The sequence below is a fragment of the Eretmochelys imbricata genome, chromosome 5, assembly GCF_965152235.1.
Source record: "Eretmochelys imbricata isolate rEreImb1 chromosome 5, rEreImb1.hap1, whole genome shotgun sequence".
NCBI lineage: Eukaryota > Metazoa > Chordata > Testudines > Cheloniidae > Eretmochelys > Eretmochelys imbricata.
Window position 1 is genome coordinate 98,280,348 of NC_135576.1, and position 26,949 is coordinate 98,307,296.

At 43.1% G+C, this 26,949-nt stretch overlaps 1 protein-coding gene across 4 annotated transcripts in view; it reads left to right on the forward strand.

Moving 5' to 3' along the window:
- The first annotated feature begins 839 nt into the window (after positions 1-839).
- The window catches only part of TRPM3 (transient receptor potential cation channel subfamily M member 3), a 612,909-nt gene continuing 586,799 nt past the window's right edge, over positions 840-26,949 (forward strand). For all 4 annotated transcript variants that reach the window (XM_077816402.1, XM_077816403.1, XM_077816404.1 and 1 more), the window contains exon 1: positions 840-1,016. In XM_077816402.1, the coding sequence (XP_077672528.1) occupies positions 840-1,016 (177 nt within the window). The remainder of the gene's footprint in view (positions 1,017-26,949) is intronic.

Here is a 26,949-nt window from a genome sequence, read left to right on the forward strand (position 1 = left end):
AATTTAGCAGGTTAATCTACGGCAGCTTCTTCTTTGGTCTTCGCCCCCGGGGGATCAAGATTATTAAACCAAATAAACTCACTAGCTCCCGGGGGGGTGAAGAGAAGAATCTCGCATGTGTCTTAACGGATGCTGCTGCAACAATCAACCTGCAATTCATCTGATGAGTTTCACCTGCTGCCGCCACCGCTCACCAAACCCTTGTAGGTGGGGGTTGTTTTTTGCCCGGGGGTGCATCCCGGTAGATTAGTGCCAGGAAAAATGAGGAAGACACTGGCAGTTTCCCCTGTGGTTGGCACCACCTACCATCTTGGGAAAGACCCAGGCAAGGTGAAGCTTTTCTCTTTTCGAGATAGGGGAAAGTGCTAGGAGAGTGTCAAGTTGTGTGTCCCTGGGCTGGTCCCTATTAGCTGTCAGCTGCACGTTCCTCCTTCGCCAGGTAGGACAACGTGACCGAGAGACTAGCAGGTGAGGGGGCAGGGCTGCGTTATCCCCTCCCCTGCCACAAGCTGGGGAAGAAGTGGGCAAGGGGAGCAGAGAAGGAGGGAAGAGCGGCTTGTTCTGAGCCAGCTGCTACCCCTGGTCTCTTGGCAACGTAATTACCAGCGCAACCTGTGCTGCCGTGGTAGCCGTCGTGCTGCCGGAAGGCCGAGCGGGGAACGGCCTCCAGCAGACCCCGCCGCCGCGGAGCCTGGGAGCTGCAGCTCCGCGCCTCCAGGGGAGCGTCCCGGGAAAGGCGGGCGCGGAGAGAGCGCGCACAGGCGCGCGAGCAGCCGAGCCGCAAGTGGGAGGACCGCGCCCCAGCCCAGCCGCGCCGGGAGAGCAAACTTGGCTCGAAGATGGGGAAGAAGTGGAGGAGCCCGAGCGAGGTGGAGAAAGGCTGCTCAGAGCAGGCGGAAGCGAGCAGGAGACGGAGCAGGAGCGCCAGCCGGGGGAGGTTTGCGGATTCCTGGAAAAGGTTAAGCTCGAGGCAGGGTTCCACCAAGCGGGCTGGGCTCGCCTCCCAGCAGGCGCCGGTAAGTGCGCAAGGCTCCTTCCCTGTTCGCCTCAAAGCGCCTGAACTTGTTGGGGCCCCGAGCCGGGAATTCTCCCCCGCTCGCGGGCCTGCCCTCGGCATAGTTCGCAGCCTCTCTGGGGGGTGGGAGCGGCTTTTCGTTGGGGGAGCGGAGTCGGACTAAGGCAAAGCGGCTGAGGTGTGGCACCCGTCTAGTTACCCGGCCTCGTTGGAGAGCTGCTCACACGAGTGCTGGGTCCTGGCTCTTCGCAGCCCTGGCTGGGAAATCTGGGAAAGCAGGCAAGGGAGCGCGTCTCACTCTCACCGGGGCGGGGAGGAAAACTCCCGTGTGTTTTACAGGGAACGTTGTGGTTTGACTCTTGTAATGGCTAAACCCAGTGGCTTGTGAACCTTCCTTCCCCTGTGCATCCGCGGGAACATCGCGGCTGCCTGGCGGGCGGTGCTCCTAGCCACGCTGTGAAACCCCATCTCGTGTGTGTGTGCGAACTCCTCTCCCTCCTCTCACTTGTTGCAACAGAAGCTTTCTGAATATTATTATCGGCCCTGCGTAGGGCAGTGTCTCAGTCGTTGCCTTGTTGAAATGACCAGATACCCCTACCAATTGATGAGGAAGAAAACTGTTGCATCTTAGAGAAAAAATGTCCTGAATCTGACTAGAGATTGGGACAAGAAAATCTCCTGTTGCTTGTACCAGCCTGAATAACTGAAAAAAATATAAGGTTTGTCATTTACTAAAAGTCAAAATGCTTGCCCTGGTTATATTGGTGATGGAATGGATTTATAGACGTCTGAATTATCAAGCAGAACCACCATAAACTATGTATCTCTTACCTACTGGCATTTTCACATTACACTTAGACTTTCAATTTCATAATGTTCTGTAACTGCTGTAAGGACCATCGCAGCATCCCTCCTTTTGTGATGATGATTCTTCTGACAGCCCATTAATATGCTTCTGAAAGTTTGTTCTTTAAAATAATTTTAAATCCTCTTTAGAAGCAATGCATTGTGAATGTATGAACTGTTGAACCATAAGAAGGAAAACTGCATTTAACCAGACAGTGTTTTAAATATTAACTTTTATTTTTCCCAAATATGAGACTTTAATACAGATATAGTGTGGTTTTTTTTTTTTTTTAAAAAAAGCTTTTATTTCTTGCTTAATAACACTGGGAGGTTGCATTTGGAATTTGTAAGTATTGACAGACCTATTTATGAATATACACATTGTATTTGAAAGTATATATAAGATGTTAATTTTGCTGACAAAATACATAAGAAAATTGAGGGGACAGTATAAATCTCTCATTTTACTTTGCATATTACTGTCATCTTCATTTGCTTAGGAAAAACACCATATGTTCTTAGCAAAAACCTGTTGCTTCAGTTCTCAGGTTGTATATTTGATGGATTGAGTGATTTATTTCAAATGTATATGCAGACTTGTTAGCTGTCAAGTTGGAAGGAAAATATCCACAGGTTGAATACCTATGGGGGAAGAACATAAGGGTGAAAAGACCTATGATAGGAGGAGTGCTATGACAACCTGAAGACATATGGAGAAGCAATATTATTCTGATCTATGGAGAAAAGAGATGCAGTCATTTGTGCCACTTGTAGATAACCTGTTGTTCGTTTTTTGTTTTTGTTTTTTTTTTTAAAGATGAAATTGTGGTACTGCCTTAAGCTATTTTTTTTCACAGCAGATTTTCAACTGAGAATTCTATCATCAATATTTCATAAAATTATTTTGAAGTCTTGTTTTAATTGTCTGTCTTATACATATTTTACAAAATATTTTGTGTGGCTTATAACTAAGATTGATTCTTTGAATTAGATTCAAGTTACAAACAAAATGTCATAACACAGGTTGAAACCATAGAACAGTGTTAGCTAATTTATGCACAATAACAAGGGGGGCGGGGGAAGGGAAGGAAACTTTTTTTTTTTTCCTTTACAGTCTTTATAAGCAGATTATCAATTTCCCCTTCCTCTTCTCTTTCTTAAAATGGCATTAAGGTGGCTTACCTTGGAAGTAGGAAGTAAATACAAGCACACCATAGTTTCAGCTCCAGAATCTCTGGAAAGGGAAATGAGTGAATGTGAGACTGATTCTATAAATCTTTGTTGCTACCCACAAAATGAACAGGTCACATTAGTGGCTGTTTTTACAACACATCTCCCTATTATGTGATGCTCTATCTGAATATTAGCATATAATCTCAGAAAATCTATTTGAGAATGTTAACCTTCTACAGACTGTGTTTAGAGCAAGCAAGAGTAGGGTATATTCTCCACTGTTTTGGGAACATATTATTCAACACATTTGTTCTTTTTCTGTAATTATAGATACAATTCCAGTTCAATGTTTAGGTTTTTGTGTTTTTTTAAACAGGGGCACAAACCAAAACCCTGTATTTTTCTCAAAGTTCGGATCCCTTATCAGACTGGAACTTTGACTTGGGCTCATCTATATTTCAAAACTTCTCTCATCTCTGGCTTTGTTCTCAACTGCCTTGGCTTTCGCATAGTCATTATATTTGTCCAACAAGAGTGTAATTCTAATTTGGTGTAAAAAGACTAGGTGCAAAGCAGTGGAGTTAAACTCTAAAACTTTATCAGTAATCTGCTACCTACTAAGGATTTTTATGGTCCTTCATTATGATACTATTCATATGTATAGTTACAGTGCAGGAAGAACAAATAATGGAGAGCACATTTTATGTAGATTTTTAAAGGGTTAAATGGTTGAGGTAATTTGGAAGGGAAATCTACTATACGTTCTGATGCAAACATGGGAAGCCTCAATCCTGGCAATATTTCATGTAAAGGAAAAGCTTTAACTCAGACTGCTGCCTTATGCTAAAAATTAGTCTTCTACACTAAATCTGCTGTTCAGCCCAAACACCTTTAGATATGTGGTATTTGCCCTGGCCTCCTCACTTGCACCATATAAATAATCAACCCATGATGATTGTGGAAGTCAATCTCATATCTTTAAGGTGGTCATTTCAAATATTTAGTAAATAGTATAGGTAAGGAGTACAGCTTTGGCATCCCATTTTACATCAAGAAATATTGGCAAAAGGAGGGGATGCTTCCATTAACCACTTGTACATTACATTGCTTGAAGTGTTTGTGATGGGTACACCAGTAAGAATAAATAGCTCTTTATATGAATTTGTTTTTATTCTAATGGAAGGGGTCTTGGCTTTTTGCCCAGAAATGTCAGAACATGCCACTAACTCTCTCTCAAGAAGAGAGACGGTTCCTTTGGGTATCAGTGTCAAGGGAGCAAGATGACATCTGCCACACCCATCAGGCGCCTGCCTACTTACTGAGTAAAAACTTTCTGTTTGAAATTCTGAGTTCACTGTTTGAGTAGCACTCATAGAAAATGCTCCCAATGATGGCAAGCTTTTTTGTTTTTGTTTTACTTCTCTTTATCTACAGGTACAGCCAAAGCTTAAAAGACCCAATCTTTGACTTTCTAATTGTTACAGGAAAAGCCAATTATAGCCAAGTTTTAGATATTGTACAAGGTATATTTCTAGTTCCTTTATTGGATGCTCTAAGGCTGAAACATGGAGGAAAACCACCCATTAAATTTGTGCTGAAGCTTCTGAGAGATGATGATGATGATGATGATAGGTCTATAGTACAGTATCTTTCAAGGTCTTTAATATTTTTCTGCTGGAAATAGCCGAGAGAAAATAACTCGGCAGCATAATACGCAGTTACTGTCTGAGTCCATTAACTTCACTTCCCACCTTCCAGCAACAATAGACTCTATCATGACTACCTCTACTAGAAAAATTGTTTTTAATAAATAAATCAACAAAAAAACACCTTTACCATCGTACTGGGGACATAAGTGCTTATACCAGTTTGCTCTTTTTAGATCATGCATGTTACTTGCAGCTGCAGTTTCATATAGCTCCAGAATACTTTATGTAGAAGAATATTTGCCTAAAATAAAAGTTGTCATTCATTCTTGAGGAGGGGGCTATTTTCTTTAGAAGCTTGTCTGAAAGATAATGTCTTCCTCAGTATATACATGAGATCTGTTTTTTAAATTTTATTTATAATGTAGGCAGTTGCCTGACTTGGCTTTATTTGGGTTTCAGTATCACATTGAAACTGTCTTAAATAAAATTTACAGATGATGATGCAACGATAGCCAATTCTATTATCTTAATTTTAGAAATTGATTACTTTCAGTAATGCTGTATAGTCCATGGGCTAACATTGCCACTTAGATGGGTTAGACCTGCAGGCTTGAGTTCAACTAGTACCTTTTGACAACAAACCCTCTCTCAGAACTATTTCTTTCCCATTTTTTTAAAGCCTCTGTTTCTTAAGCATTAGAACCCCAGACCTGACTCCATCCCCACCGTCCCCGTATCATGTTTTTCCCTCAACAACCTCCATCTCTCTTGTACAACTTACTTTAAAATAACCATACTTCTCAGAATATGCAGCCTCAAGGTACAGATGACTTGTATAGTTTTGCTTAGGTCAGTAGTGTAGAAGATACTTTTATGTGGATTTCTTTGCTCTTGTATCTGTTGTCAAGTATGCATTCTTTACTGAGCTGGCCTTGCCTGTCCCTCTCATTCTTTGTTCTGGAACAACTGTGGTACCCTTTAAGGTCCGCCGCCTTTTTCATCATTTCAGTATAACCCTTTGTCATCCACACCCCAGCCAACTCCATCTCCTCCTTTTTGTCTTTAAGCTTCTTCCCTGTGTTAGCTTGCTACAAGCTTCTTGCAATATACCTTAATGGGAGAGGACACTGCTGTCCGTGCCCCTTTTACCTAAGACTTTAAGTAGGGTGGTGGTTAGGCTCCAGAAATACCTTATGTCTTGGCAACCTTCCTCGGAAGTTGAAGAATTCATATCTATTTAGGGCCATCTAAGTGAAGGTACCCACATCAGAGTAGTCTTAAAAGTAAGATTTATTTAAAATAGAGAAAATAAAAGTTGGTGGGGGGTTTTTTTGTGAATATTTTTTGGGTGTGTTTTGCATAATATCCTATCTGAATATTTTAGAAAGCCCAGTTAAATAGGCTTCCTTATGTTGGTTACAGAGGGGAGTGGGGGAAAAATTGTGCATCTCTACAAATCAGGGCTGTCCAGAGGGAACTACCACCCACCTGACCTGTTTATGTGGTCCCAGGTGTTATACTGCCTGATCATATCAGGGTGCAGTTGCATCAACAGATCCACCAAGTGTTTGGTCAGGAGCATTGCCTGGAGAAAATAACAAAAATCTGTGTTGCTCATTGAAGGGTTCATGTAGCGTTCATGCACCTGGAAACATTCAGGGCACACCCTGACTGTTGTGTAGGAGCACTGCACACACTGCTCCGTCAAAGGGCATGAACCGTGGGAAGCTTCCTTGGACTGGGCTCAAGGCCTGAGAACAAGGATTGTAGTAGATAAAGGCTAGTAAATAAGAATATTAATCAAAGTCATATTATTTCCTTTGTTGATGCTTTCTGCGGTCGGAGTATGTAATGCGCAGGGGGGAGAGAAATAAGAGAGGTGGAAAAGCTGACAGGGGCAATCCCGTCAGCAGACCAGCCTGCTTGCTTGCCTAAAGCCGTGTCCTGTCTTGTATTGAACCGCCACAACTGGCGCCCAAACGTGGGGCCCTCAGCACTCACCTCGCCCGGCAAGGGTTTCAGACGCTTCACTCATCCGCTTCGCGGATCCCGGTGAGTATTTTTCATTGTGGTAAGTATGGGAAGCTCCCTCTCTGCTTTGCAAGTGCAACACCGCAGTGAGCTACGGTATTTGTTGCGTAAGGCTCAGCATGACTGCCCCACTCGAGAACTCACTCTCCTGCTACAGGAGGTGAGTGCCCAATGCCCGTGGTACCCGAAGTTGGAACCCTTAAGCTAGCGGACTGGGAGCGGTTGGGCCAGACATTGCACAAGGAGCCTCGGGCGCCTGTGCAGGCTTTACGTGCCTGGCACCTCTGCCGCGACGTGATACAGCGTGTCGCCTTGGAAAGACCCTCTTCCGCACCCACAGAGGGGCTGCCGATCTCACCACCCCCGTCCGCTCCTGCAACGATTCCTCCCCCTGCTTCGCCCCCAGTACCTCTATTACCACCGCCTCCCTGGCCTTCCCCACCAGAGCCGGTGTGTGATCACCCTGCCCCCGTGGGGCCCCATGCTAACCCTAACCCATGCTCTGGAGCCCCCTGGAGGGTCGTCCGCATCTGCTCAGGGGCTTTCGCTGGTGCAACAAATGGTTCATGCAGCGAAGACTCGCTCAGATCTTACAGCAGAGGAGCTGGCTGAGCTGGTCTCAGTCTGTCCGGTGACCTGGCAGGATGATGGCCGGGCAACCAGGTTGCAAACTGGGTCAGTTTGCCTTACTCGGTGATCAGAGAGGTAAAGAAAGCGATTCGAGGTCGGCCTGGCCAGCACGTATATGCGTGGTCTCATTGAAGGGCTAGGTTCTGGGTATTCCCTGGTCCCTGAAGACTGGAAGGCACTATTGCGCATGATGCTGATGCCCAGTCAGTATGTTATTTGGCTTAGTGAGTATCGGCAGATGGCAGAACGCCAAGCCCAGGTATATAGAGAGCAAGGTATCATTTATGAGCACTTGGCAGGGGAGGGCCAGTTTGCTACTGTCCAGCTGCAGTCTCAACTCCCTTAGGCTGTCTTCCCCATTATTTCCACCTGCGCCTAGCATGCTTTCTGGAAGGTCCCAGATTCGGGCAAGCCTACCAAAAGCTTTGCCAGTATCCGTCAGGGTGCGTCAGAGTCCTTTATGGATTTTACCAACAGATTGCAGGAGGCTATCCTCCGACAGGTGGATAGCCCAGCAGCAGCTCAGGAGATCCTGTTAAAAATGGCAGTTGAAAATGCGAACGAGGATTGCCGCCGTGCTCTCCAGGCGGCACAAGCCTCCAGAATTCTAGAGCTGTTGGACATGCTGCGGGCGTGCCAAAACATCGGCACCCAAGCCCACAAAGCTGGAGTTCTGGCTGCCGCCCTGAGAAAAAGCAGAAAGGAGGGGAAGCATTGTTATCGCTGTGGTAAGTAGGGTCATTTTCAGCAGGAGTGCTGCTCATCAACGGCGCCCGCTCGCCCCTCAAAGAAGTGCCCCAAGTATCGGAAGGGCTAACACTGGGCTAATCAGTGTCATAGCGGGTCGGGAAACCGCATGACGGGTCCCCCCCGAACCCAGGGCCAAAGGGGGGTGTTTCCCACTCAGACAACTGTTCCTCTGCTTTAAAACCCATAGACTCCATGAAGGCGGCGACTGCCGGAAGTGCAGGGCTTGATTTGATTATGCAGGAGGACGCTGACTTTTGGTTGCCTGGGGAGGTTTGCGCCATACCGACCCAGGTGACGGGACCTCTCCCTGCCAGATTTGTGGGTCTGGTTCTCCCTCGCTCACACGCTGGGAAACAGGGTATTTTGTCATCCCAGGGGTCATTGATGTAGACTACACCGGCGTTATTAAGGTTCAGGTATGGACCCATCTTCCACAGTCGCTCCCGCGTGGACGGTCAATTGCGCAATTGATTTTAGTCCCCTATCAGGTGCCAGCTGCAGAGGATCGAGCCCGGGGCGGAGGCGGCTTTGGATCGATGCTGGCTCAGTCGCCATCTCACAACATGTCCTCTCCACTTGTTGCTCTAACAATGTCGGTCCGCCCCTCGAAACCTCAGTTAACGCTTCTCTTAAATAATGTTCCTTTTACAGGGCTGGTGGACACTGGAGCTGACGTTACGGTGATTCATGATCCGGAGTGGCCGGTCAGTTGGCCGACAGTTCCCTCTAAAGAGTTGTGGGGGATTGGGGGTAGTAAACCTGGGCGCCAAAGTTTGTCTTGGGTCACGGTCTCTAAACCGGGAGGCTGTGCCCTTGCTACAATCCGCCCTTTTGTGCTCCCTGTCCACCTCAATATTTGGGGCCGTGACTTACTTACAAAGCTGGACACCACCCTCGATATTAATATATAATGGCCCAAAACCCTCCCGCACCCACCTTGCCCTCCGCATTACCATTGGTATGGCAATCCTTAGAACCCATATGGATTGACCAGTGCCCCCTCCCTCTAGAGAAGCTGAAAGCGCTTCATTCGCTTGTGCAACAACATTTGCATGCACAGCGCTTGGAACGTTCCACTAGTCCTTGGAACACCCAGGTGTTGTTATTAAGAAAAAATCGGGTGCATGGCGGCTGTTACGTGATTTAAGGGAAATAAATAAACGCATACAACCCATGGGCTCCTTACAATTTGGCTTACTGAACCCAAATTTAATTCCTCAAACCGATCAGCTTTGTGTGTTAGATTTAAAAGATTGTTTCTTCACCATCTCCCTTTGCCCCCAAGATCGTGAAAAATTCGTGTTTACGGTGCCACAATATAATAATCAGCAACCCTCTCATAGGTAGCAGTGGAAGGTCTTGCCCCAGGGAATGCAAAATAGTCCAACCTTATGTCAACTTTTTGTGGATCGGGCCCTCTCCCCTTTTCATGCCCGATACCCCACACTAAAGGTTTACCATTATATGGATGACATTTTGCTTAGTGGTCCCCAAGTCACGGCAGAACAGCTTGAATCTCTGTCCCAGATTCTTGGCCAAAATGGCCTATTGGTGGCACCAGAAAAAATCCAACGCTCTTATCCCTACCACTACCTCGGGCATAAGGTTTTACAAACCGATGCCACCCCTGTTCGCCCGGAATTGGTTCTACCTCAACCCCTAACCCTTGTTAAATTACAACAGGTTTTGGGCCATTTAAATTGGATTCGACCCTACTTCCGTCTCCCCACATCAATGCTGCAGCCGTTGTTCGAGCTCCTATGTGGAGCTCGGGCACCAGGCGCAGTTATTGCCATCACTGAGGAGCACATTGCCTGCATTCGACAGATCAATGCAGTGTTGAGTCAGCAGTTTGTGGATAGACTCACTAAGGTCCGTCCCCTGCGGTTGGTTCTCCTTGCCACCCCTCATACGCCCACTCTGTTTGTACCTTGTACGGACACAGCCGTCTTTATCATAGAGTGGATATATTTGTCATCCACTCCTCCTCGGAACATTTATCCTTATTTAGACGCCCTGTCCGATCTTGTTCGTAAAGCCCGCCACCGTGCAGTACAACTCACGGGCACTGATTTAATTGCTATTGTGTTCCCCTTGTCCCGTAGTGAATTTGATTCCTTGTACCATACCTCCTTGGCCTGGCAGGTTGCTCTTTGTGATTATGTGGGAGAGATCACTTATAATCCCCCAAAAGATCCCCGATTGGTGATTACCCAAAAGGTACCCCTCATCATACATCGTCTTAGCCGCTCTCAACCCATTGTTTCAGCTGTCACTCTTTTTACTGATGGCTCGCCACATCGAGGTGTTGTCACCTGTCAATTTGGTGACCCCCCTCGTTGGCATTCTCGTTTTACGCTGCCTCAGGTTCCGCGCAGCGCTCAGAACTGGCTGCTGTTGTTTTGACCTTTCAACTTTTTGCTGATTGTCCCTTTTAATTTGATTGTGGATACCCATTATGTTTATCAGGTAATTGATCATTTACCCCTAGCCCTCATTACCCCTCAGGTCGATGCAGACCTCCTTCGCCTGTTTTTGTCTTTAGAGTATCTCATCACCACTCGTAATTTCCCTTATTTTGTTGCTCATATTCGCAGTCATACCCCTCTGTCTGGGCTACTCACTGAGGGCAATGCGTGCGCCGATCGCGCGTTACGTGGTCAGGTAAATTCCCTTTTTTCTGACCCCATTGAAAGCCATTCCTTTTTTCATCAGTCTGCCTCTGTTTTGGCCCGGCAGTTTCACATTCCTGCTGATCACGCACGTTCTATTGTTCGTTCCTGCCCCCACTGTGCCGCTGCTGCCCCTACCTTTTCTTATGCCGTTAACCCCAGAGGCACCGCGGCGAATCAGCTGTGGCAAATGGATGTCACTCATGTGCCACAATTCCGCCCCTATTTGTTTTTACATGTTTCCATTGATACCTATTCGGGATTCCTCTGGGCGACCCCACAGCGTGGAGAAGCCACTCCCAAAGTTATTCACCATTTGCTAGCCTGTTTTGCTGTTATGGGTCGCCCGAGCCAGATAAAAACAGATAATGCCCCAGCCTATTGCTCCACAGCCCTCTCCACTTTTTGTGTCCGATGGGACGTCCGTCTAAACCACGGGATCCCTTATAATTCCACGGGCCAAGCTATTGTTGAACGTGCAAATCGCACGCTGAAAACCTTGCTTGATAAACAATTAAAACAAGGGGAGCAGCGTCTCCGAACCTTAGGAGACATTCAGCAACAATTGCTTATCCTTTTGTTTACTTTAAATAATTTAACGCTGAACGCAGATCAGCAGACCCCCGCGGATCGGCATTTTCATAAATCCAAGGTACTGGAAAGACCGCGTGTCTATTACCGTCAGCTGCCCGACCCGCAAAGGCTGGGCCCAGTACCTCTAATCGCTTGGGGTTGGGGATATGCTGCTGTGTCTCTCCCTGCAGGACCGTTGTGGGTTCCGGCCCGGTGTGTGCGACCGGCACTGAAGCAGCATGGCGTGGCGCCAGGGACTATCAAACCCCATACCGGAGTTTCAGCTGACCCTGGAGGAGAGTGCGGTGCCTCCCGGGTCGACAACGACAGGACGGAAACGGAGGAGGTGTAGCGTCCCAAGTCAGTCCGTGACATGGGGAGCGGTAAAAGCATTGGTCGCCGCGGCTCAACGAAGACTGGCGGCAAACCAACAGCCAGAGACTCCTGAGACCTTGTTTGTGGCAATTCTCGCCCAAATTATACTGCTAATTCTGTATTGATTGTATGCCTTTCGTGCTTGATATTTCCTGTAGGGGTTGGCTCGGAAGCGCTTCCTCCATTACGGGCCCGAATGACATATAACCTATGGGAAAGATTGGCTTCAATAGCAAATGTTACCCACTTTTGTTTATCTGATTCTGTAGCAGCCGGAGAACTGTTAGGTACATGCCTTATTCCAGTATGTCATCACCCTGAGGAAATAGGGAATGAGACGATGCTCGCTGCTTACGCAAATCTCTCTTCCCAGTACTCTGGCATGGCTAATTGGGGCCCGGCCAACTATACTTTCCCTCACACGGCCATATCCCTCCACGCACCGTATCCGGCCGGGGCCAACAATGTCACCTGTGCGCGTGTGGTCAACTGCACTAGTACAAAAGTGCCCTTAGGCTGTCGGCAAATTTCTCAACCCTTTTTAAATTGTTCCCACGCCGTGAATGTTTCGTACAATTATGGCCATATCATCCTACCATCCAGGTGGTTTTTTACCTGTGGCTCACGCACCTTTAGTTATATTCCCGCAAATTTAAGTGATGGCACCCTTTGTTGCCTCAGTAGAATGACACTCATTTTGCCTTTTGCCGGCCAAAAGCGCAGTAAAAGAAGTATACCCCTTTCAGAAGATTGTGTTGCAGATGTCGATCTTTTCAGCTGCTCTGAGTATACCACCTTAGCGGCCTCTATTGTTGGGGTCCCCGGGCTTGTCACTTATACAGCCAGAACTTTGAATGCCCTGGCATGTTTTACGGCAAAGGCAATTAATACAACATCCCAAGCAATTGCCCTACTTAATACAGAGCAACACGAATTAAGGGATGCAATTTTGGATAACAGAGCAGCCATTGATTTTCTGCTCTTGAAACATCATCTAGGCTGTTCCACGTTTCGGCATATGTGTTGTTTTAATTTAACTGATAATAGTCGCTCCATAGAAACTAGACTGGCCGAATTGGCCAATCTTACAGCATGCATACACCAAGATCTGGGGTTTGAGGGCTTTTGGAATTGGCTTACAGGTTGGCTGCCCTCTCTAGGATGGCTGCGACAACTTTTAGGTTATGCTGTGTTTGTGATTGTTGGGCTTGTTTTTTTGCTGCTGCTGTATACAATGTATTCCCTCTTTGCTAAGGCTTTGTAGAGACCCGCCCTGGCAGGCTCCCCGAGTTATGTCCTTGTCTGTCCGGGAGTTAAATCACTTGCAAAAGCAAATTGATGGCTACCATGAGATGGCCGAGGACAAATAAACAAAAAAAGGGGGATGAAGGGTTCATGTAGTGTTCATGCACCTGAGAACATTCAGGGCACATCCTGACTGTTGTGTAGGAGCGCTGCACACACTGCTCCGTCAAAGGGCATGAACCGTGGGAAGCTTCCTTGGACTGGGCTCAAAGCCTGAGAACAAGGATTGTAGTAGATAAAGGCTGGTAAATAAGTATATTAATCAAAGTCATATTATTTCCTTTGTTGATGCTTTTTGCGGTCAGAATATGTAATGCGCAGGGGGGAGAGAAATAAAAGAGAGGTGGAAAAGCTGACAGGGGCAATCCCGTCAGCAGACCAGCCTGCTTGCTTGCCTAAAGCCGTGTCCTGTCTTGTATTGAACCGCCACAGCCCATACAAGGTTATTGTCCCCTTAATGAGAGATTTCAAAGTCCAGCATATTAAAGTCAACTTTCCGCCATGCTACTGTAGAGTCTCTTCATCAGTCAGTCAAGGTGACTTGCATGACTGTGATTCTTGGTTCTAGGTGTTAAATCATGCTGTGTATTTTTCTATCTTTGCTGATCACAGGGAGCCTGGATTTTTTTTCTCTCATGACAAGCAAAGCATTGATGGGTATTATGGATAGTATAACTCCCAGTTTTCTTCATACAAGTATTGCATAATGCCTAAATAGAACTGCAGCTCTCCAGTGTCTGCCTAAACTTAGATTCTGACATCTTGTTAGTTAAAATGCAGCAGGCTGTATCTGTAGTCTCTAACTATTCTCTTCGTTGCATGGCTGTAGAGTTCACTGACTAAGTATGAAACTTCAAATCATGAGAAGTAAAAAGTAACAATTAATTCTGTACCTGAGCTTTAATTTTGTTAATCCTTTCTCTTTGGATAGCAGCCTGTAATCTTTTTCCTTTGTGTAGGTGGAGTTTTATCAGGGTTTTGATGGTTTTTGGTTTGGCCTATATTTATTTTGGTGTTTAGATTGTGAGGAAGAGTGAATGGGCCAGTGTTGATTTAGGGGGAGTGGGGTGTTGAGGTGGGGAAAACTTTCCTAATATTGGCAGCTTGTAATAGTAAACAGTGCATAGACCACAGAAAGACACAAGCAGCATGATCTAAACAAAACTCAATATTGTAATCAAAACTGACAGCTGTAGTAAAGATGAGAAAATGCTGTCAATGTTGGTATAAAATAAATTTATGGGTGGGATTTGAAGAATGTAATGGAAAGGCCACAGCTTAAGTGTAGGAAAGTTTGACTATCTCTTTCCTCTCTCCATCCTCCTTTAGTTAGCTGTGGATGAAATCCTGACCCTATTGAAATCAATGGGAGCTTTGTCATTTTGCCATTAACTTAGTGGGGCTACGATTTCATCCTATATTGTTAAACTCTAGCTATAAGTGGTGCAGCTGGCCTCCTATCACCAAAGTCAGTCTCTGTACTAGGTGTTTCCTTTGTCTTGTGTAGTTATTTTAACCCATTGTGGTTTTCCGAGTGGGTAAGTTTTACAATAGAGAAGATAAATAACTGTACAACCACTCACTTTTGATGTAATACTTTTCTTTAAAAATGATTTCTTTTGAACTGAAACTAAAGTAATATGAAAGATATGTCTTCCCCCTGGTTATATATAGCATCATTGAGTTGAAAAGAAAATATTGGTGAGAAATATATAAGCACATAAAGTATTTCTATTTGGGTGGGGAACAAATCCTTTTAAATTCTGAGCAGTGTCTTTGGTCCTCCATTGGAATCTTCTGACACAATCTTTCACTTGCACTCTGTCACTCACAGGTATTGAATGTATCTGTTAGCTAGCTCATGGCATAGCTAAATTGTGGGCATATAGTCTGTGGTTAGGGGATGAATAGGGTAGTTGAAGCAGTCATGCAGTGGATAGTACATTGAACTAAAACTTGGGAATAGAACACTCACTTGGCTGACTTTCAATAAGTCACTTCTACTCTTAGTGGCCTTAGGATCCTCACATGTAAAACAGGGATAACAATACTTGCTGCCTGTGTAAAGTGTTTTTGAGATCTATGGATGAGAAATGTTAAATAAGACAAAGGTATAGTAATCTTTTCTATACTACGTAAATGTGAGGAATTAACAATGGTCATTTAAAGATCGCATTTTTTTTTTTTTAATGCAAGAATAGCAGTGCTAGCCTAGGTGTCAATCTGGCAGAAAGGATTGAACTATTTTAATCAAAAATAGGTTTTCATCAAACTTTTTGCAGAAAGTGTTCATTTTTACTTCATTTTCCAAAGGGGTCTCCCCCCCATCTTAAAAAAAAAATTGTGCCTGAAAATAACATTTTTGCTCTTCAAAGTCTGTCTTTCAACATGTAAGTGTGAAGTGTGGGGGAGGGAGAGGAACTTTCTATATTTTTGACGAGTTCCCTGTGAAACTAGAATTTCTAGAGGGGGAAAACTTTGAAAGGGAATTCTTGTGGGGAAATTGTTTTCCAGCCAGCTCTATCTAGGTATCTTATTCAGGTTGGAATTTGGACAATTATGTTCTGCTTGCCTAATTTTTCTCTTTATAGCTTCAGATGAATGTAGTATGCTTCACTTCAGTTCATATCCTAAACAGTTACTTGTAAGCAAGTGTTATTAAGCAGTGTTTGTATTCCACTGCGGAGTTGGTTGACTTGAGTGATGAGTGGAGTAACTTCTGCATACTCATATACTGTGCTTTAGAATCCTTTTGGATGAAATGTTCTGTAAAATATGTAGGACTTTATCAGTTTCAGGTTATGAGCAGGTGTTTGCAGTCAGAGTAGAATGTTACATTAAGTAACAGAAATATATAGGGAAAAAGCAGTAGTGTATATATTCAATACTTGTGTCAAATACCCCTTCTCCATAACTATGGAGGACCCAGACCCAGCAGAACAGGGGCGCTGGTGTTGCAGAATGGAGTGGAAGATGGATACACCTGTTTCGTGTGGTGAAAGCTCTTTCTGTACTGGTTTTTTGTGCTCAAGCAGTTTGGGGGAGTTGTGGAGGGACCCACTCCACAAACTGGGGTGGAGGAGGGGAGAGATTCCTGTTCCCTCCTTCAGTCTCAAATTCCTGCAAGAGAGCCCCTTGACTGCAGCCTGGACACTTGTCCTATATGGTAGATTACCCTGTTTGGGCCAAACAGGGTAGTACAAAGCCTTTTTTTGTTTGGATTGGTGTTTTTCCCCCATTTTTATTCAGGATATTAGTACACAATCTTCACTTTCTGCATATTGAAGTAATCAGAAATGCAGTACAGCCTCTGCCAGCAAGACAGTTGGTTTTGACTAGGGAGGAAAGGTGAGAGCTAATGCGTGTAATATAGAAGACTTGTGAGAATCGGACATCTGGTGGATCAGACACTGACACACAGTTCCCACTTAGTAAGATTAACTTTGGTTTTGAAATGCTTAGCCTTGCTGTCCAGAATATTTATTGCTTTGTCATCATACCCTAATAATAGTTTTTACTGGTGGTGACTCTCTTGCTGAAAGTGGAAGCAATCCCTTCAGAGGGAGCCGACGGTATTAACAAGCAGGTTGAACTTTGTTGACTACTACTCTTGTCATTCGTTGGTTTCAGAGTAACAGCCGTGTTAGTCTGTATTCGCAAAAAGAAAAGGAGTACTTGTGGCACCTTAGAGACTAACCAATTTATTTGAGCATTCATTGTCTTTCTTTATCTAGATTTTACACACTTTTTTTAAATAACCAATATTCTGTTTCTTAAAACTGTACATTTCATCATGTTACCAAATGATTAAAATAACATAAAGCATTTAGAAAATTGTTTACTTGGGTTTTTTAAAAACATCCTGTTTCACTAAAACCTATTTTTTGTTAATCTAACGTTTTTAGTTTTGTATGTATCCTGTTTGAACTCCATTCAATAGCAGTTATCTAAAGTTCTTAAACACATTTTTTGTGTGGATAAGGAGGAATGGGATTTTGTGGGTAGTACATACTTCACAGTTTAGGCACTCTTGCCTAAATTTCTTATAACATGCAGTGTTGAATGTTGCAATATATAAATTTCTGCTTTGAAATAGATGGAGAAAAATTTTCCCTTAATCTCTTATTTGTATGGATTGGTAATGAAGCCAAAGGCGATGCTTGTCGGTATTTAAGCATAAATATTGACCTACTGTTTCTTAACATAGGAGCACTAAAATTTTGTTCAACATATTTCACTTGGAGGAGAGGAAGGTGATCAGGAGCAGTCAACATGAATTCACCAAGGGCAATTCATGCCTGACCAACCTGATTGCCTTCTATGATGATTGGCTCTGTGGATATGGGGAAAGCAATGGATGTGATATATCTTGACTTTAGCAAAGCTTTTGATACAGTCTCCCACAGTGTTCTTGCCAGCAACTTACAGTAGTATGGATTGGATGAATGCACTATAAGGTAGACAAAAGCTGGCTAGATGATCGGGCTCAACCGGTCGTGATCAACGGCTCAATGTCTAGTTGACAGCCAGTATCAAGTGGAGTGCCCCAGGGACCGGTCCTGGGGCCAGTTTTGTTCAACATCTTCATTAATGATCTGGATGATGGATTGGATTGCACTCTCGGCAAGTTCACAAATGACACTAAGATGGGGGGAGAGGTAGATATGCTGAACGGTAGGGATAGGGTTCAGAGTGACCTAGACAAATTGGAGGATTGGGCCAAAGTAAATCTGAGGTTCAACAAGGACAAGTGCAGAGTCTTGCACTTAGGATGGAAGAATCCCATGCACTGCTACAGGCTGGGGACCGACTGGTTAAGCGGTAGTTCTGCAGAAAAGGACCTGGAGATTACAGTGGACGAGAAGCTGGATATGAGTCAACAGTGTGCCCTTGTTGCCAAGAAGGCTAACGGCATATTGGGCTGAATAAGTAGAAGCATTGCCAGCAGATCAAGGGAAGTGATTATTCCCCTCTATTCAGCACTGGTGAGCCCACATGCGGAGTACTGTGTCCAGTTTTGGGCCCCCACAACAAAAAGGATGTGGACAAATTTGGAGAGAGTCCAGCGGAGCGCAACTAAAATGATTAGGGGGCTGAGACACATGATTTATGAGGAGAAGCTGAGGGAACTGGTCATCTTTAGTCTGCAGAAGAGAAGAGTGAGGGGGGTTTTGATGGCAGCCTTCAGCTACCTGAAGGAGGGGTTCCAAAGAGGATGGAGCTTAGCTCTTCTTAGTGGTGTCGGATGACAGAACAAGGAACAGTGATCTCAAATTGCAGTGGGGGAGATCTAGGTTGGATATTAGGAAAAACTATTTCACTAGGAGTGTGGTAAAGCACTGGAAGGGTAAGGCCCGATTTGACAAAGCCCTGGCTGGAATGATTTATTTGGGATTGGTCCTGCTTTGAGCAGGCGGTTAGACTAGATGACCTCCTGAGGTCTCGTCCAACCCCAATCTTCTGTGATTACCTATTCAGCATTTAGTACGTTCATCACTAAACCTCATTTCTAAGTAAACAAGTCATATTGGTGTGTATTGGCTTCCAGTAAACAAACCTGTATATGAACTAATCCATGACAGAGTTTCCTATAATCGGTCTGTGTGCAAGTCACAGCATTGGGTCAAACTTTTGTTTTAATATTAGTATAAGCATAAATGAAGCTGCATATGAATTCTAAATATTGCTGCTTTGCAGTGTCAAAATAGGACTTTTTTAGGTGGCTGTTCTGACAGTGTTCCCTATTTTTTTAAAAATGACTTTCACAGTGAAACTTGAAGCAGAAGAATTTATACATGCACACTTAGCCATTTTTAGTCTCTTTACAGTTGTTGTAAAGATGCGTATAAATGCCTTCTCTCTCCCATGCTGTCTTTACTTCAGTTTGATTCTAGAATAGTCATCCTGTGCTACTGATGAACTAATCTGAAATGACTCTGAAGTTACAGTTTCAGATTATTCCACACAATTCTATGCTGATATGTTCACTCACCAACCCTTTTGAAGTTAATGGGTTAGATACTGAACTGAATAACTCTGAAGTTTATTCATTTATTTCAATTGAGAGTGCCACTGAGAGCAGAATTTTAAAGACCTCAGTGGGTTATATGGGATGTAAGTCATTACAGAATCCAGCCTTATGGCTTCTATGCAGGATCAAAAGACAAGGAGAGAGGGAGGACAACTTTGTTTTAACACATAGTTTTAGTAACTTAACCAACATGGTAAGAAAGATAATGAAGTTTTAATTCCAGCATTTTTGAAAATTTTCCCCAGTGTGTCAGTACCTTGACTAGGTCTTCAGGATTTTTTGTTTTTTTGAACAGTGAGACTTAGTTTAGTTGTCTAAGAGAAATGACTCCACATTTTGTTAATTCTGCAATAAGTTGGGCAAATACTGAAGTGTCCCATTTTGTTTGCTGAGATGGGGTGTGTGTATGTGTGTGTAGTCTCTTCTCAAGTTCTCAAATTAAAGCTGAAATTAAAGCAAGTGCCTTTTATTAGATGTATTGCATCAAAAGGAGATGGAATTTTCTTTTAAGTGGGATAATAGTGTTTAATGCAATGGACAAGACTTCAAAAAGTGATTAGAGATATTTGGATGGCTTAGGTTTTAAGCAGGTGACATTTTAAGGGGGTGCATTTTTTTTGGAGGATGGATGAACCTGTGCTCTTTTGTAAAGGTCTTAGTCTGAGAATTCGAAATCAATAGATGCTCTTGAAAATCTTGGCCCTTCATTTGGTTGAGACCCTATGTCTGTATATAGTGGGGAGACAGAGGCTTTGGGTTAATGCCCACAGAACTAGTGCATTAGTTGGACTGGAAGTCTCCCTTACATAATAATTGTGTATTCAGACCTATTATCTGTTCTGTAATCCATTCATCATAATTTCCTTGAAGGTGTATGTTAGGTGACACTTTAAAAACAAAAACACTTTTTGTTTCTGTTACTTTAGAAACTTCAGGAATTTGAAGGGACAGAGAAGAGCACCAAGGAGGAATAGATTTAAAAAAAACCCCTGATTTGCCAAGCTACAAAAGCCAAGTCATTTTTCTACATTTGGATGCATTCTTCCACTTTCCGTCCCACCTGTCTGTCCCATCCCCTCTGGAACCTTATTCTCAAACAAGGACTGTGATTAAAATGCAAAAAAAAAGTCCTGTCTTGAATGTTGGAACTGCAGTAAAAGACGTTTTCCCCCCTCTTAAGTTTAAAGAAAACTATTTTAACTTTCTTCAGCAGTCTAGGCAACAAGTTGAGACACATTTCTCACCCTGCAAGATGTAAATTGCACGTAAGGTCTCATTTTTAATTACAGCTGGCTTTTTTCAGTCTAATACTGGAAGGAGATACCTTGCTTGAAAGTGATATAACTTTTGTGTTACTGGAAACATGGGAGCCCAATCCCAGTAATTGTAACTGGAAGTGACTCATTGGAGCCGTAATAGAGATTCAGTTTACTTGGACCAAGAGGAAATGGTGTCTTAACCAAAACAGTGTTCTAAAAGACTTCATTGTATGATGGGACTGCTGGAGTTTATTAATTGTAACTATAGAACATAGGAGTAACAAATATTGAAACAGTTTTGTTTGATTCACATTATTAGGACATAAACTTGCTAACAGAATAGGAATTAAGACAAGAGCAGCAGGAATGAAGCCCTATATCAGGGGTCAGCAACCTTTCAGAAGTGGTGTGCCGAGTCTTCATTTATTCACTCTAACTTAAGGTTTTGTGTGCCATTAATACATTTTAACGTTTTTAGAAGGTCTCTTTCTAGAAGTCTATAATATATAACTATTGTTGTATGTAAAGTAAATAAGGTTTTTAAAATGTTTACGAAGCTTCATTTAAAATTAAATTAAAATGTAGAGCCCCCCAGACCGGTGGCCAGGACCCAGGCAGTGTGAATGCCACTGAAAATCGGCACGCTTGCTGTAGGTTGCCTACCCCTACCCTATATCCTATTCACTACTGTCTACAACAGTGTTTCCCAAAACTTTGGACACTGCTTGTTCAGGGAAAGCCCTTGGCGGGCCTGGCCAGTTGTTTATCTGCCGCGTCTGCAGGTTCGGATGATCACGGTTCCCACTGGCTGCAGTTTGCTGTGCCCGGTCAATGGGGGCTGCGGGAAGCGGCGGCCAGTACGTCCCTCGGCCCGCGCCACTTCTCGCAGCCCCCATTGGCCAGGCACAGTGAACTGCAGCCAGTGGGAGCCTCAGTAGGCCGAACCTGCAGACGCGGCAGGTAAACAAACTGGCCGGGCCCGCCAGGGGCTTTCCCTGAACAAGCAGCGTCCCAAGTTTTGGGAAACACTGGTCTACAACAAAACAAATTCTATGACAATATGGTCCAGTGACAGTAGTATATAAAACACATGAGATTATTCAATCCACTAGTATTTGTGTTTCTTCTTTCTCCTCTCCCCCTGCCCAGAGCCATGAAATGCACTCCTACAAGAATTTAGATGATTCCCTCTCCCCCCGCCCCGCAAAAACAAACAAACATTGTGTTTTATTTAGTAGTCTCTGTATAGACATGTCTGGGGAAAGAATTTCAAAGGTCATCGGTAAATAAACAAGCAAAGAAAACCACAGTGCCAATGACTGACAGTGATGCAAGCGTGTTTGAGTGCTTGTTTGTGGGAAATAATGTGTAATGAGGAAGAATACCAAGTAGTAACTTGGTAATTGTGGTAACTTATTATGGATGTTTACTTCACGTTACTTCCACTGAATGATAATGACATGGTATTTACTGTGATTATTTTTTCTGCATTTTTATATGATTATTTAATCTTATTATGATTGCACATGTATGTGTAGTTTTATTTTTAGTAGCTGATTGGGTTGAAAACTATGGGACAAATTTAAACTTGTGCAAACTGTGAAACTGAACTGAAATCAGTGTAGTTAAACCAGCGTTGAATTTGGCTCAGAATGTCTATTTCCTTTTAAGCCAATGTACTTCTAAAACTAAATCAGACAAACTCCAAGATATGTGCTTTTTCCTTTTCAAGGGAAAATTTAATAAGTAAATATATTCCACATAAGACAGCAATTTAGACCTGGAACTGACTCTCTCATTGCAAATTTCTCATCGGAAAAAATTACACAAAGCATCATATCAAAAAATGTACTGCACCATTCTGCACACTGAAGTATTAACTAGAAAGTCCAAAGAAGGGTTGAGTGTGTGTGTGTGTGTCTGTGTGACACACAAGAAATGGCTTAAATTCACCTACAGGACCAAATTCTTTATTGACTGACTTAAACTGGAGGTGTATGGGTGTATGCGCATTAAAAAGCAGAGGGATGGTGATGCTGCTTAAGTGGTTATGCATAGATGCTTAAAAGCTAGTTGTGTAGTTGGGTGACATTATCTCACACAGTCAGGAATTCCTGGAAGACCGTATTGCTTGAGTTCTTAATTAGAGGTGGGCCTAACTGAGGCACATCACAGTAAGGTGCATGTGGCATATTCAGCAGAGCACCCTGGAAACGTGTAGAAGAAGCCACATGCTGGAGAAGGTGAGTGTGAATGCATGTTTTGAGACATTGTGGGACTGGAAAGAAGTTACCATTTGGGTCTAGAAGAGCCAACAGTGAGAGAAATGATCTGGAGACAATGAGAAAATTGATAAGGGTACTCTGGGAGAAAAGCCAAGAGCTGCTGGAGATGGCAAGGTAGGCAAGAAAGGTAGCCTTGTTGAAGAGGGATGAAAATGATGGTGTATATAGGAATATATGTATAATCATAGAAATGTAGGGCTGGAATGGACCTTGAAAGGTCATCTACTGCAGTCCATTTCCCCCTGCTCTGAGGCAGGATTTAGAGATATCTAGACTATCTCTGACAGGTGTATATCTAACCTGTTCTTAAAAACTTTCAAGGACTGGAATTCCATAACCTTCCTAGTTAACCTGTACCAATGCTTAACTATCCTTAGAGTTAGTTTTCTCTAATATCTAACCTAAATTTCCTTTGCTGCAAGCTAAGCCAATGAAGAATTACTACCCACGTAGGTAAGAATACTTGGTCTTCCATTGTGGTAGAACTATTTCAATAACAATAGGACTGAACTTTGTTTTGAGAACTGTTTTAAGGACAGGAGAAAAAGCTTGTGGCTTCAGCTGCAAAGTTTGAATCAAGGTTGAAACTTTTCTAACAGAGGTCTTAAGTTTTGGTTCAAACCCATTTCTAGTTTAAAACTTCTTGTGGCAGTGAAGTTATTAGGATAAATGTTGCACGGATCTGTGGCCCAAATAACTAACTGGAATGGGCTGAAGAAAAACCTTTCCTATTTGAAAGTACAATTCTAGTAGTTTTGAGCTATCATTGTTAACTAACAGAATAGTAGGATGAGGAGTCGATCTTCTCACAATAGGCTAAACTAATTTCTGATCTAACTCAGTTGAAGTTAGAGTTACAATTTGTTCTAGTGTCCTCAGGTGTTGCAGAACAACCAGGCTATATAAGAACTTTGGAGAATGTGAAAGGGTATAATTCAAAATTTAGGGATACTAGCAGGGTTAAAAGGGGATTAATTTAAAATCAATTAAAATACAGCTCATGACAAACTTTAATCACCACATCCCACTGTCAACAAGCTTTCTATAAATGCTGTTAACCTTATTCCCCCTTTTCAAAATGTCCCAGAAGGTACTTGGAATCCTGAGTTGTATGGATTTCATACCAACACATTTATATTGCCACATTTATGAGACTATCTTGTAAGGATTCAGATACAGTGATAACAATTCACCTCAATATACATTTGTTTCAGAAGATCAATTATACATGTCTAATTAGATTCACAGTAGGGTTACTGTATGTAGATCTTACTACTTAATGGGAGAAGTGTCAAGTACTGGAGTCAGTTCAGTGTGGGGCAACAGTGGAATTGAAATATATCCAGTATTTTGGTTAAAGGCTTTTAGCTGGTATCTATTTGCCATTTTATGTACCACACATGCTTCTGATGGTCTGTCTGTATTGTCTTAATTTAAGCAGAGTACACTGATATGACCCTCTATTTAAATAAAGATGCCAAAGCCCATGAAAATATTTATTTTATTTTTTGATTTAGTGTCAATACTATGTAATGAGCATGTTATGGAATAGAAATTTGCAGTCAACCCACCTAACTACAGGCCACACACTCTTATTGCACGATCAGCAATTTGCTACAGTATATTAGGCAGGGGAACACACATCTGTTGCTCAGCAAGAATGTGTTGGTTTAAAGCAATGTGTTTGGCTTTCAAGAAATTAATGCGGTGGTTAATAGTTGGAGGAATCTTTAATAGAAAAGTTTTAAAATACTGCAGTGGTCATACGATGACTTCTCTGGCTTGAGAATATAATTAAAGTGGCATATTCTTCTTGATGCATGCAGAACGGACAATGTGTGCATCTTGTGTGCATCCAGACTTGATTTATTCTCTAAATACTTGATATAAAACAAACAATTTCATGCTGCAAATACAAGCTGCAGGAGTTCAATACAACATAAAGGAGTCTCCTTCTAGGCCACTTCCCTCTCTGCCCCCTCTACTGGGTGCCTAGTGAGCAATTTGAGCATTGTAATAGAGGATGGATAAGCCATTTTGACACCTGAGCTTCAGATTCGCATAGTGTTGGTCTCTCAGCTCATACTGTACTATAATGTCAATGTTTTCATTGTCAGCTTAATATTAAACTTGATCGTCTTCTCCAGAGATATAATCACAGAGGAACAATCTGTTGCAAATGTGGATTTGTGTAGGTATACACCACTTACACAACCATAACATTTTTTTACTTTCCTGGAGGCAGTATTTCTTACAGTATACAGTTGAATGATTTTCAAATTATGCAGTTTATTAATACAAGATTAGAAAGCTAAAGCTAATTGCACATGCTATAGTAACTATCATACTGTGCGTAGGTGTCATAGCCACCAAGGGAGATCATAGCATACTGCTAGTAGCATATATGTACACTTCCAGTTGCCAGCTACATGTCACACTTCAGAATATGTTCTTCTGCATGAGATGCCTCTAGTCAAATTCAAAAAGTTAAGACTATTTAACCGTTCAAGTTATCTGGATGATAACATCCTATTGAGCTTTATGATCAGATTTAGTAGGTTAGGAATGTTCACTGTCTGAATATCCTGAAGTGCTTCCTAATTTAATTCATGTCAGAATTTCAACTCCTGTAAATGCCAGGTCTCTGTGTCTTGATGTTGAAGGTAGGAAGCTGTTGCTGTTCTGCTATAGATATGGGGGAGAGAGGATCTGTCTCAAAAGATGCCGTTTATCTGTGGGAAGATGACATAAAGTGAGATGATATACAACTAATCTTGTCTGTTTAGTTACTTAACCTGCCAAAGGAATAATTGGTTCCAACTAGTTAGGCTACTGGTGCTGCAGCTGTGTATAACGAAAATAAATTGCTTATATTTATTGGTTAAGAATTAGCTTATTAGTAATCACTTTTTTTTGCATAATAGTAGAATAAATTTAATGGAGATTAATTTCTTGTGCTGTTAGGCCATAAATTCAAATTGGCTTAATGGATTCCCTGTGCATTTGTTACAGCTTTCAAGATCAAATGAGGGATCCTGATACTCCAACATTGTTACGGTGTTCAGACAAGCCCTTACATCAATGAGTAGCATTGGTAGAACTCTATTGTTTAACTTCTTAGCGCTAATCTTTTTATTAATACATGTTGCCAAAAGTAACATTGCAAAATGTTTAGAACAAGAGAATGTAACTCGTTTTGAGATGTGCTGTTCATGTCCGATGTACAAAAGAGATTTTTCTAAAATTTAATTTTAATTTGTCAGATTTTGGATATTAAATTCTGCAGAGCTCAGGTAATCTTTGAGGTAAAATATATATTTTTCTCAGAGTAAAGTTTCCTTAGATGCAGCAAAATATCTGATGGAGATCAAAGCCTATTTGAATGAGAGAAAAGAAAAAAGTCATCTGGAATCTAAAAAAGATTATAATTCAACCCTGATTAACTGCCCTTTTTTCTCCTTTCACATTTATCCCTCATTTCAAAATCAAAATGTTGTCAACTTTATTTGTACGCCAGAGGGAAGAATATGGGAGAGGCATGGGACTAAGAAATATATGAAATTGTTTTCACACTGAAACAGAATGCTATTGCTAAAGAAGGAAGGAGGGCAATGCCATTTTCCAAGGGTACCTTTAAATATCGATTTACTGCCATTAGCCTACTTCAAATGATTACAATGGTACATATGCTAAATCCCACTCTAATTACAGGAAATAATCAAAATACCATATTTGCCCTGGAGCACCCACAGAGTTCGCTCTCAGTCATAGGCGCCAAGTTCCCTTTAAGCTGCGCAGCCTCACAGCAGCCTACTTAGCACCACGCAGGCGCTCAGGGAGCCCATCCAGGGACCAGCTGGCGGAAGGGCACCCGTCTCCTAGCCCCCAACCTGCCCCGGTACCCAACCTGCCAAGGCAGTCCAGACCTGCTGTGGCTGAGGCACCCTTCTGCGGGCCCAACTCTGCTGCAGCCCAGACCTGCTGGGGAAGGGGCGCCTATCTTGCAACCCCAGCCCTGGAGCTGCTGTGGTGGGGAGAGGCTCCTCTTCTGTCCCTCAACGCCCTCAAGCCCAGGTGCTGCTGCAGGGAGAGAGGTGAGGGGAGTCCTATCTCCCCACCATAGCCCTGGAGCACCCTCCCGCGCCCTGAGCCCCCTCCCACACTCCAAACCCCTTGGCCTCACCCCACCACATGCATTTTGTTCTGTGCACCTATATGGAGGTGATGCGTCACACACCACCTTCATATTGGTGCATAGAACAAAATTCATTTCGCACACAAGTGGGGAAAAATTAGAACACTGAAAGTATAGCAAAGATCTGAAAGTTGGAAAAAATATGCAGGGGGTGGGGAGG